Here is a 12590-nt window from a genome sequence, read left to right on the forward strand (position 1 = left end):
TTTGGAGCCCAACTAAAAGGCGTCTTCTCACCTCCGGTGCACAGTGGCTCATCCGCATTACTGCTTACTGTTTAGGGCTGTAGTCGTGGTCCTGTATGGTTTTGTTATCCTTCCCCTATGGACTTGATACTCTGGTTGGGGAGGCCTGGGTGTCCTAGGTGAGAGACCTCTATCCCTGGGTCTGGCATGGTGTGTGTACACACACTTTTACGTGTGCATGAAGGAGAGCAAGGCCATGGCACGGGTGGACAGGGTGAATCCATTCCTCATTCTCAGTTACCTTAGGTCTGGGGCAGGCCTTGAGCCAGCTCCTGGGAAGTCAGAGCAAACCCAGCCCTGGTCATCACAGAGCACCTTGTGTGGGGGGACAGCAGTTGTTACCAGCAAAGTGATCAGGCTGTGGAAGGGAGAAGCCTCCCACCCCAGCCGCAGTGGGAGGGCCTGACAGGTGTGCTCTGTTGAGAAGGTTGAGAGGCTCAGCAACAAAGGCGCTTTGAAATGTCAGTCCAGGCTTACATGTCCTCCGGCGCAGGGTGGCTGGGTCTGTCTGATGGCTGATCCAGGGACCCAGACATCTCCCTCTGCCCCTGTCACTAACTCAACGTGTGGCTTTTAAAGTCTCTGCAACCTGGCAGAGAAAAAGAGCCACTGGCTTTTAAATGCCTCAGCGCAGAGGGGCCCGTAGGTCTGCTGCTGTCAGAGCAGCAGCCAAGTCTTCTGGGAGGAGGGGTGTGATCTCACTCTGTGGACCTCTATGCGGAAGCTTATTTTACTTTATTTAGGCTGGGCTTGGGTGAAATCTGCTCCTACGCTGGGATCTGGAAAGTGTGGGGGAACTGTGTGGGAGTTTTGCTGAGTATACCTTGGGCAGCCCCTCTTACAGCCAGCTAGGATATGGGTGATAAAGATGGCCCCAGAATGTTGAGTGCTTTTACATCCTCTCAGCCCAGAGTCCATCACCCATGGGGACACTAGTGGCGTGACTGGAAAATAGGCCCGTGGAAGGAAGAGCGTCTGAGAGTAACAGAATTGGCTCCACCTTGTAGGGGTTGATTAACTAGGATTCTTGCCTGGGCTTGTTAAGCGATTTAGCCTTGGCCACATCCTTTCTTGTGCTTGTCTGCCCTCTCTAAGGGCAATACTTAGGGCTTGCTTCTCATAGGAAAATGGACCATGTGTTTTGCATCAGCCCTGTAAACCTGTCTGCATGCACCATCCTGGGAGATGCTGGGTGTGGCCTGCTCAGAGGGTACTTGGGACAGCAGGTATCAGTTAGTTACCTGTTTTCACTGCTGGGACAAAATAGCTAACAAAAATAGCTTAAGCCAGCCATGGTGGTGCACACCTTTAATCCCAGCACTTGGGAAGCAGAGGTAGGAGGATCACCTAGAGTTCCAGGCCACCCTGAGATGATACAGTGAATTCCAGGTCAGCCTGGGCTAGAGTGAGACCTTACCTTGAAAAACCAAAAAACAACAAAAAAAACCCCAAAAAAACAATATATATATATGTGTGTGTATGTGTGTGTGTATATATATATATATACACACATATATATATATATGTGTGTGTGTGTGTGTGTATATATATGTATATATATGTATATATATATGTATATATATATGTGTGTGTGTGTGTATGTGTATATATATATGTGTGTGTATATATATATATATGTATGTATATATATGTGTGTGTGTGTGTGTGTGTGTGTGTGTGTTAAAGGAGGTAGGGTTTACTTTAGCCTATAATCCCAGGTTACAGTCCATCATGGCAGGGAGGACATGGCGGCAGGAGGTGGCCATTTTCAGTTCAACTTGAGGAAGCAAGAGCAGAGTGACGGATGCTTAAGCCAGTAATCGTGTATATGGATCCATCCCCAAGTAAGGTGTGCCTTCCCACCCCAGTTCACCTGATCAAGAGGGTCCTTCACAGGTGACTGTAGGTCCTGTCAAGTTATGCCGCGGACTGACTCTCGGGGAGATCAGGACCGAGGGAGAACAAGGGCGAAGGCTCAGGGAGAACTCGGGATTCGGCGAGGAAATGACAGACAGACACACTCAAGTTGAATATGCTGCTGCGATTTACTGAAGGTTTCATGAAGATTTTATACAGATTGAACAGGGAAACTTAGCAAGCCAACAAGTGATCTCAGAAATCATTAATCTAAACAATCTTAAGTATTGTTCTATTGTAAGCATACATGCAATGTTGATCAGGCAGGAACTGTACCCATTTTTTAAGAAGGACGCCTTGCATCATTGACCACAGCTTTACATGAATAGAAGCTTGGGGTAAGGGATGTAAGGTGAACAATAGGTTATTTATTTTTTATAAACCGAGCAGAGAGCCATCTCTTTTCACTTATAAGATTATTTATATAATCCTCATATTTATTATAAAAGTGTTTCTATCCAAAAGACCACCAATATTTTAAGGCTGGTTTAATGTTTTCCAGGAATTCTTTTCTTTCTTGTCTAGAGTATAAGCACCAAGGCTTACATGTCCTTGCTAAGCATTTCATAAATGGAAGAGAATGCCATAGCCTCCTTATTCCTTCATAATTCATTCATCTATTACCGAATTCATCATATCCTCCCTCATAGGGGAGTGGATCTAGGTAGTTCCCAGCTCTGGGAGTCTACTATCAGCCCTTAATCAAGTACTGAACATACCCCCCAGGAAGTTTCCTGGTGGGAAAGCCTAAGTTTTACAACTCCCTATCTGTAGAACTGTCATACTTCTAATGAACATTACCGATTAACATTTCTACTTTCACTTTCTCAGGATCAGTATTGTTCTAAAACATCATAAGCTGTTTCTACTCTACACCATCTAAAAACTGTTCTAGAGTTAATCTTTTATTCCTAGTAGAGTTATACATATCCTCCATTGCCCTAATCATAGGAGGGGCACATTCAATACTCAAATTGTTTTTTGTACTCTGATTGCGTGCAAGATTAATAGTAAGTGTAGCATAGAAACTAGCTGTTCTTTGACAAACAACTAGAAGGAGCAGAAGAGAAACAGAGCGCAGAAAACAGCTCAATGGTGCCAGCAATTAGGTCGTCATGACTTCATGGGCAGCAGGAACCTTTACAGTAACCGACTGCCAAGGGGTCACCGGGGGCATCCCTCCGAGGAGTGCTGGCCCTCTGTCCTCAGCTCTCTTCCAGTGCAGAAGCATTTCTGCTTGCTACACAGGCGAGGTCGCCGTGGACGTAGCAAAGTTATAGTCAACATCAGCCCTCATGACAGGTGGGTGGAGGGTGGGCTGGCTATATGATTTATTGTATTCTAAGGATGAAAGCAAATGTGCAAACTGACGAGGAGTATATGCTTATTTATTTCTACAGAAGGAATTACACCCTGGTGGAATGTTTAATACTGGAGGCCATAGAGTGTCTTCAACATTTTTCAGAGTAGATCGATATTTTTGTTTTATAGAGGTCCGTGGTGCTGAGAGCGCTGCTCTGCATAGACATGTGGTACAAAATGGCAGACGCACATAGAGGGCCACTTCAGAAATTGTTGGAAATTCTGTTCCAACCCAAGCCAAACTCCATTTTATAGTTCTTTTACAATTGAAGTCAGCAATTGAACAGTAATTTTTTTCATTTAACTTTCTTTACTTAAAACCAGTATTCCACTCAAGAATGACAAACCCTAAAATGTATCCTCTTATACTGACTAACATAACTAAGTACAAATGAAGTCAACGGTGTGCCCCATTAGCATGCTGCGGTTATGTCAATAAAACAAGCCCTCCCCTGCCCAAGCCCTGGCCCCTGGATAACATCAATAAATGATTGTGCACTGCATGATGATACCATTAGGTGAGAACTTTGGTTCATGCAGTCGGCTGCCACAGAGGTTGCACCCAAAACCCACAGCCCTGGCATCCAAAGTCAGTCAGTGGCAATGGCTCATGGTGTCAGCCGTGCTCCTTCCACACCACCAGGTGAATACTGTGGTCAGGCATGCTGGTGGCAAAAACCAAGCCTGTGTCATTGTGCCTGTCCAGTCCATTCAGCCAGGACGCTTCGCCTACCAGGAAGCTGGAGCCTCTCTTTGATTTCCTGTACTCCGGCAGAGGCCAGCGGCTAATCAGGCTCTCTGTCGTCAAGTCCATGATGTACAGGTAGCGGTTGTCAAACAGCAAGGCAAAGACATCTCCAAAGCCAACCAAGGCCAAGTTTGCTACCTCAGGTGTCTTGACCCTGAGAATATCATAACTGGCAAAGTCCCACTGATAGAGACCAAGGGCCAAATTGCAGACAATGTATTTGCTGTCAAAATGAAGTCTTGGCTGAAGGCAGATACTTCTATCTTCAGAGACAGACAACGTCTTCAAGCACTTGCAATTGATTTCTCTCCCAATTGGCCAAATCTTGATTTCATATTTGTCTGCACTTAAGAGAATATAATCTCCAGAACTATACAGGAGAGATTTGACTTTGCACCTCTGCAAAACTACCTTGGTGACCCACTCCGTATGCCCAGTGAGTGTGTTCAGGCATGTCCCAGCAGATTAAGTCCATACTTTCACAGTGAAGTCTGCAGAGCCACTCACCAAGATACCCAGTTCATCATTGTAGTCCACACTAAACACTGCCCCAGTGTGCCCCCGGAAGTGCTGGGTCCTGGCTCCGGTACTCCATTCCCAGCAGGTCACAGTGTTGTCAAAGGAGCCTGTCACAAGCTTCTGTTCAGCGAACTTCACCGCTGCACAAGTGTGGGTCTGGATACCATAAATGCACTGCCCTGTGCTTACACCCCATAGTTTTGCAGACAAGTCATCTGACCCTGTACAGAGAAGTCCATCTTTGTAGTAAAGTGCATACACTCTGGCACTATGTCCAATTAATGATGAGGTCTCAAAGGCTTCATGGTCCTCCAGTTGCTTCATTCTCAAAATAACCTTCAAATAAACCTTCTTCCAGTGCAAAGCATCCTGAACAGAATCATCTATCTGCCAGCCCAAATTTCTACACGCAGTCTGCCACACCTCTGTACAGGCACTTATCACCTTATTCCACTGCTTAGAGACGAGGCAGCACGTGAGTAAAGTCTGAGGATCGAGCCACTTTAACAAATAAAACTGAGCTCCAAGGGAAGGAGTTTGAGGAAGCCCCACTTGAGGAGAGTCTCCAGGTTATTGGAGAGATGTCTGAGCTGGACTGCCCCACTCAGACTAATCAGGTGATCCAGAGTTTCATTTTTCTGCAAGTCCATCAGAGAAAGAAATGTAACAGAAATGTTATCAAGCCATGTCTCAAAGTCCTTTCTCTCCATAAGGTTATGGAAATATTTACCTGAGCGAGTGCCCCGGGGTCCGGGACTTCACCCCCGGCTCACACCGACTAGGTGCACTCGGGCCGCCAGAGCCTCGCAGCGGCCAGGTCAGCTCCGCAGCCACGGCGCCTGGACCTGCGGCCGCCGCTCAGGGTCCGCAGCATCACAGGGGAGCGGCTTCCGGCCAACAGTAATTTTTGAAACCCCCACATTCTGACACAGTGCAATCCAAAGCTTTATTAATTTGATACATGCTATGGAATGAGAATAAGAAAATATTAAAGTCTTTGTGTTTGTAATGCTTCTGTATCAGCAGAACACTGCACGCACGGTAAAACCACTGCCGTTCATAATGCTCACCAGCCTCAAATCTGAGTCGACGTGTCTCAGGCAGTCTTGGTTGGCCTTGCCTGACATGACAGCGTGCACAGAGCAAAGTTCTCATGTGGAGACTGGCCAGCGGGCTCAGTGGGCAAAGTGCCCAGAGCCTATGTCAGAATGCCGGGTGTGGTTTGCACCGTTAACTCCAGTGCTGGGGAGAAGGGTCCCTTCACCACACCTGGCCAAACACATTCTTAAAAAGCACATTCTTAAAAAACAAAACAAGGAATCTGTGCCCTGGTTCTTTGTCAGTGTTTGTCTTCCAAGCTGCCTGCCTCCCGCGGTTCACTGTGTTTCCATTTTCTCTTCATAAGTATGTCATTTGTATGTCTCAGAATGTTTTAAGGGACTTCACCTTGGAGTTTGCAGTATGCACTTTCAGGTAATCTGTTGACTATTGACTTCCCCACCAGCAGCACTTCCAGTATTATGAGCAGTTTGCCAGCAGGAAGGAGGCTTCTAGCTCAGTTCCAGCTTGATGTCCTGCAACCAAAGCGTGTGCTGTTCTTAGCGATAGGCCCTTGACATCACTTCTGTTGAGCAACCAAGTGCCTTGTAGGTAGCCTGTGTTGTTGGAGGCCTCCCTGGGCCTCGCTGGGTGTCTCTTACCTTGTGGACAGGGAGCCATGGCCTCCAAGTCACTGCTCAGCCGGAAGCTGCAAGTGTGATTCACTTCCTCCCTCCCTCTCCCTCTCTCCTTTGTGGTTTAGTGTAGGACTGAGTAAGTGCATGAACACTTGTGTGTTGTAGGAATTCAGATCAAAAGTGATACTGGCTTTGCACTCCCAGTGTTTTCACTGGTTGTGACTTAACCTTCCTTGCATGCAGTTGGCTTTCAGGCCACTGTGACGGGATTTATGGAGTCTGTCCCTTAAGACTAAGAGGTGTGCTGGAGGGACGCACCTCCCCGTGTGTCTTCTGTTGGTGCCTAGTCTCTAGTCCCTTCTGCACGCACAGTCCTGGTGTGGCCACAGGATGACATAGGAAAGCACACACCACCCGAGTTCCTGCTCGTCAGGGCAGGGGGTGGGGGGGTGCACCCGGGAGGGATGCCGGTCTTGAGCACTGCTGTGGTGTAGGCAACAGCCCAATCACTGTGGGAGAACTGTGGACTATGCTGACGGGTGGTCCTGCCAACTGAGGGCATGCTTACCTGAAGACAGAGTGTGCCTTTCTGGAGTCTGTCTGTGAGGTGCTGGTTGCCCTGGGATGAACTCCTGGTGTTGTGGACACACGATGCTCTTCTATGCAGAAGGCACATGGAGGGCTAGCTGTTCTCATGGCCAAGCAGATTTGCTAGGTGGGACAGTTACCTGACACCCCAGGGCTTGACTTACGCTTCTAGCACTGAGCGTGGACAGCCAGCTGGGTGCCCAAGCAGTGACCCATCACCACACACACGCGCTTCCCTCTCCCTGCATCCTGCTCTGTGTCTTCTAGAAGCTGCGGCCTTACTAATTGCATGTTGCCAATCAGGTTCCTGTGTTCAGCACTTCTCGGGAGTGTCCCGGTGTTATTTAGATACGACTTCTTCTCTTAGCTTTCTGGTTTTCTATTCTCTATCTGCGGGCTTCCTATTGATGATCTTCTGTGCTGTTTAGCTTTCCATAGCTGTGACCAAGGCCCAAGAACAACTTAAAGGAAGGAATCATTTCTGGCTTATGATGGTTTCAGTCTGATCCTGGGCCCCGTTGATTCTGGCTTGACATGAGACAGAATATCACAGCAACACAAGTGTGTGGCAGAGGCCGCTCGTCTCATGGCAGACAGGAAGCAGAAAGCGAGGTACCAAAGGCCAGGAGCTTTGCCCGGCTCGGCCCTACCTTCCCAAGTATCCTTGCCTGGGACCTGGCAGCTGGGGACCCCACCTGCAACACATGAGCCCGTGGGGGATGCTTCGCCTCCAAGCCATAGCCTCTGCTTCCTTGTCAGTTTCCTCTCCTCTGCCCTGTCTCCCAAAGTTGACCCACTTATACACTGGAATGTCCTTTTGTTCTTACTTGGTATCCCTGCCCTAGGTGACAGAATCCCAGAACACCACCATAACCTAAGCACACGTAGTAGGTTAGGGACGTTTTGGGAGCAGGGAAATCTGGGAGCAGACCTCCCTTCCCACTTCAATCTGCAGACCTTAATCAGGTTAATATTACTTCCTCTCTTACTGGTTGCACGACCTGGCCTGTGCTCAGCTGCTGTGTGCCTCATTTTCCGCATATGTAACATCATTTACCTGTCGGGGAGGAACTACTGACCCTATGAGACCCAATACCCATTCCAAATTGTGTGGTGCTGCCCTGCTCCAGAGTTCCCAAGAGTGCCCATGGCAGAGCAGATTCTCTGCAGCCCCCTGCTGCATACTCCAGGTGTGGGTGAGCCCCTGGCCTATTGAAACAGCACCCGGGTGACACACTGAGATCTGCAGACTGAGGCTGACAGCTGCCTAGATGGGGTGCCTCACCCCAGGAAGGGAAAGACTGGAGCAGAGATTCTCAAAGTGTGGGCATCTGCAACCGTTTTGAGCTTAGTGGAGATACGGGTCAGGTCCTGGAGCAACAGGAGCCTGACCTTAGCATCGTCCAGGAGATTCTGTGGTAGCCCAGGTGACGTGTGTAGATCAGTCCCATGCGTGCTGGGCATCCTGTGGGTGGGAGAGTGCCAGCTGTGCATTGCCATGTCAGGGATGTCCACCCCAGTTCATCTGCTAACTTGTTTTCCCTCCTTTCCCCAGGATTGCACGTGATGGTGGTCCACATGGAGAACGAGAGGAGCCCTGTACGACTGGTCAGTGTGGCAGAGCTGGCAGCCCTGCTTGCTGGTGGGCAGGCGTGAACCTCAGAACCTCGGCATCTCAGCTCAAGAGCAAACATGTCTAAAAAGGGCCGTAGCAAGGGCGAGAAGCCGGATGTGGAGACAGACACCGTGCAGATGGCCAATGAGGAGCTCCGGGCCAAGCTGACCAGCATCCAGATTGAGTTCCAGCAGGAAAAGAGCAAGGTGGGGCTTTGGGTCCCCACTGTGGGCAGCTTGAGTACCAAGGACAACATTGCCCTGTGCATACGGCACCAGCCAGTGAGGCTACTTCTGGTCTCTTGGTCAGTGCTGCTTGTCCTGGTAAAAGCACCTGTGGGACACCCATCTTCCTCTCTCCTCAGCTGGCTGTGACCTTGGTTGTGCTGTACAGCTCTCCATATTTTCTCCTCCCTGCAACGTGGGAGTCGTAGAGGGCGTTATGGGCAGGACGTCATCCTCTGTGAAGAACTTGGAACAGGCCCAGCTCTGTCCTATGAGCTCGAGGAGTCCCCATTGTCATGTGCGGGCTTTAGGGCACCTTGTCAGGACATGCCTGGCTCGGGACCCCATGCTGTGGGAGAGCAGTCAACGGATAGTCAGGGTAGCTGGCCTGGCTTTCTCATGCACAGACCTGATGGCCACCCTTAGCTTAGTCTGCCTGGCTTCATGATCTTTGTGACTGAGGTCATTAAACCTTGTTCTGAGTTTGTACACTTGGGACAGTGACTGTTCTGTTGCGGGTTGTCCTACAGCTCCAGTAGAATGAAAAGCCCCACGATCTCTGACACCCAGGTGCCTCCATGATCCTTCCTGGCTCCTCTGAGGGCAGAGCCAGCAGATCAGACAGAGGCGTGGGCTTGTACCTGCGTGGTTGAGCAGTGGGTCTCGTCCCTTCGTGGAAGTTGCCCCTAAAGCCTTGCAGGTGCTCTTTGGTTCTGCCATGGCACTCGGAGCGCAAGGGCAGGAGGCCCCTGAGGGAGCAGCAGGTGGCTTCGTGCTGAGTGCTGCGGCTCAGGCGGAATCTGTGCGTCTATAGTGGGATCCAGCTTCCAGCTCAGAAGGTCGCTGTGGTATTAGGAGCTTGCAGAGCTTAGGCTTAGGTACCTCCTCCTCCCTGGACTAAACAATCCCCAGGCCCAGTAGTCAGTGCCTGCCAGCCATGGCTGCTGACAGTGTCCAGGCAGGGGAAACCACCCACTAGGAACCCACCATAGCTGATGGGTGAGTGCCACGCTAGGAGGCTGGCAGGTTTGAGGCAGGAAGAGCAACAGCAGCGACCGTTGTGGGGGATGTTGCCTACAAAGTCAGACCCCAGGGATTCCTGCCTTATCCACCACTAACCTTGGCACCCCACAAGGCCTGCTTCAGTTTGCCCATCTGATACCGTGTGCCAGGGGAGTGAACAGGACAGTCCCAGGCAGGCTGGAGGTGACCACTCACCCCAGTAGTGGGTGAGTAGTGGGAGCTGGCATTTGTGTCTACCTTACAGGAAGAACCAGGTGCCTCAAAGGTGGCATGACCTTGCCAGGTCTGTGAGGCCCAGATGTGGCTTTCCCAACTTTATAGATGAGAGAACTGAAGGGTCACGGCTGGGGCTGTAGCTCAGTTGGTGGGGTCTAGCTCTGGCTTGCAGGGGACTTGGTCCAGTGCAGTGGGAAGCGTGGCTGAGAGAGCAGCTCCCAGGGAGGCCGTGGCAGGCCGAGGCAGCGGGCTGTTGCTCAGCCTCATTCTCTTTCCCTCTTTTAGTCCATTCGGGCCTCAGCCAGGTGATTCCACCTACATTCTGGGTGGGTCGTCTCCCCACTCCGGCAGTTAATTCTCTCTGGAGATGCTTCACAGATATTCCTAGAGGGATACCTTACCATCTCCTAGGTGATTCTAATTTGTCACGTTGACAGTGAGATCAGCCATCACTGGGGAGTGAGTTGTCTGAGGCAGTTGTAGCTGGAGCGGGAATCGTGACTTGGTTGCAGTGCCCCTTGCATCTGGAGTGCAAGCTCCTCTAGGCAGCTGTGGAATTTCAGAGCAGCCAGGATGCCATAAATCATCAGTGACTTGCCGAAAGAGGAGCGACTGCACCAGCGGTGCTCTGCCCGAGGCAGCGAGGCATAGGCAGGGTCTGCCAGTTGTCGGTCAAAGAGTGAGATTGGCCTGGCCCCCAACAGCTTAGCTCATTTAAAGGGAAAATCAAATCTAGGCAGGTGTTCACAGTAAGCACTCCACTGAGATTAACATTCATTTTGGGGGAGGAGGTGTATGTGTGTTTGTGCGCGAGTGTGGATGCCCGTGTACCATGGCATGTGTGTGGAGGTTAGGTCACAACGGCAGCTGTCCGTCCCGCCCTCCACCTTGTGTGAGGTAGTCTCTGGTTTGGTTCACCGCTGTATTTACCAGGCTAGCCGGCCCACGAGCTTCTGGAAACTCTCCTGTCCATCCTCTTCTTGCTGTAAGCACTCCAAGATCGTAGACACTAGTGCTACAGCATCTGGCCTTACGTGGGCTCTGGGGATCTGAACCCAGGTACTCATGCTTGCTTAGCAACTACATTCATTGTCCGTGGAGCCATCTCCCCAGCTCTGAGGTGAACATTGTAATAGTATTTAAAATGCTTAACTACTAGCACAATGCACTGAGTAAGAATCAGAGCCTTTGTCTATCTCAGTGGTGTATTCTGTCCACCAGTACCACCTGGCTGGTCTGCACTGGCCCCCCGGCCCTGCCCGGGAGGCAGTCCTCAGATCCATCTCAGACTGCCCACATGCAGCTGTGCTTCCGCCTGGGACTCACTCACATCGAATGTGCACTGTGCACCACTCAGCAGAGCTCAGGTGTCCACTTGGGATTGTCTTCCTCCCTCCAATCCTCCAAGAGGCAGCTTTGAGGTCTGTTTGATGAAGGGAAAACAGGCTTTTGGGAGGCTGTGTCATCACGATTCCGCAGAGAAAAAGAACACACAAGTATCATATTATTTAAAATAAAGGTGTACATGAATATGCACACAAATACATATGTGCATATGCAGAAGGGCTTGTGACGAAATTGTCTTTTGCAGTTTTGGGGTTGGCCAATGTGAAGTGTGCAGGGCAGAGCAGTGGCTTGAGTCTAAAGGCTGTATGGAGGCAGAATTTCTTCCAGAGGGATCCTCAGCTTTTTCTCTTAAGATCTTTGACTGATTAGATGAAGCCCACCCACATAACAGAGGTCTGTCTCTTTTCTCCAGTCTACTCATTGCAATGTTCATCTCATCTAAAAATACTTTGATAGTAACACCTATACCTACAATTGGCCCATCCACGTTGACACAGAAAAGTTGCCATGGCAGAGGTTAGGCTGATAACCCAGGGAATGCAGCTCACCAGAACAGTCCTGAGGTCTAACTAGGTTTCTATCCTTGTGGCCAGATCATTGTCAACACGAGGAAGAAAAGTCCCAGAAGCATGTTGCTCCTGACTGGGGAACTCATATGACATTTAATTCCTGGCATCCTGACACTACATCCTCCAGGAGAGCTCTGAGTCCACCCTGGGGAGGTGGCCAGGGGTGGCGGGTCACACATGTAGTTTCTATGATTGCATGTGATGTTAAGAGGTAACCAATTCTGGGATGCATCTCTCTCTGGTATTCTGTTTCCTGCTGTGAGAAGAAAGCAAGTGTCAAAACCCAGGTAACACCAAATTCACCTAAAATTAATTTTACCAGAGTCTGCTATGAACAGCGTGACCCAAGGGAACATTGCCATTTCCTGTGGAAGCAGCTTGTCAATCAGACAGTAGGTCACAGTTCATTGATGCCCCCTGGTAGGAGAATGGAAGGCCTCCGGGGCATGTGTGCATCGGGGTATTTGAAGCGAAAAGCTCAGTATAGCGCTTTGGACTGTTTTAAGAAAAGGCTTCTTTGGTCCATTCTGCGGGTGGGATTTGAAAGGTTTGTGGATGAGACATGCTCAGCTGGAGCTAGGTGCCCCCAAGAAGCTTCAGCCTTGGTAGCTTTGTGACCGAGCACGCACGCACAACACACACACACACAGAGGGAGGGAGAGAGAAGAGAAGGGAAGAGCCAGAGAGACCCCTAGGCTCCTGGCCTCCTCCCTCCCTCCAAATGACTGGGTACCCTGAGCCCCTCTT

The 12590-nt window shown here is 50.0% G+C and overlaps 1 protein-coding gene and 1 pseudogene across 3 annotated transcripts in view; one reads left to right on the plus strand and one right to left on the minus strand.

The window, feature by feature from the left end:
- The window catches only part of Jakmip1 (janus kinase and microtubule interacting protein 1), a 122692-nt gene that overhangs the window by 44962 nt on the left and 65140 nt on the right, over positions 1 to 12590 (plus strand). For all 3 annotated transcript variants that reach the window (XM_045133648.1, XM_004669836.2, XM_045133649.1), the window contains exon 2: positions 8405 to 8670. In XM_045133648.1, the coding sequence (XP_044989583.1) occupies positions 8542 to 8670 (129 nt within the window). In that variant the 5' untranslated portion in view covers positions 8405 to 8541. The remainder of the gene's footprint in view (positions 1 to 8404; positions 8671 to 12590) is intronic.
- On the minus strand, positions 3907 to 5318 carry LOC101617756 (annotated as a pseudogene).

This window comes from Jaculus jaculus, chromosome 14, assembly GCF_020740685.1.
Source record: "Jaculus jaculus isolate mJacJac1 chromosome 14, mJacJac1.mat.Y.cur, whole genome shotgun sequence".
NCBI classification, from domain to species: Eukaryota; Metazoa; Chordata; class Mammalia; order Rodentia; family Dipodidae; genus Jaculus; species Jaculus jaculus.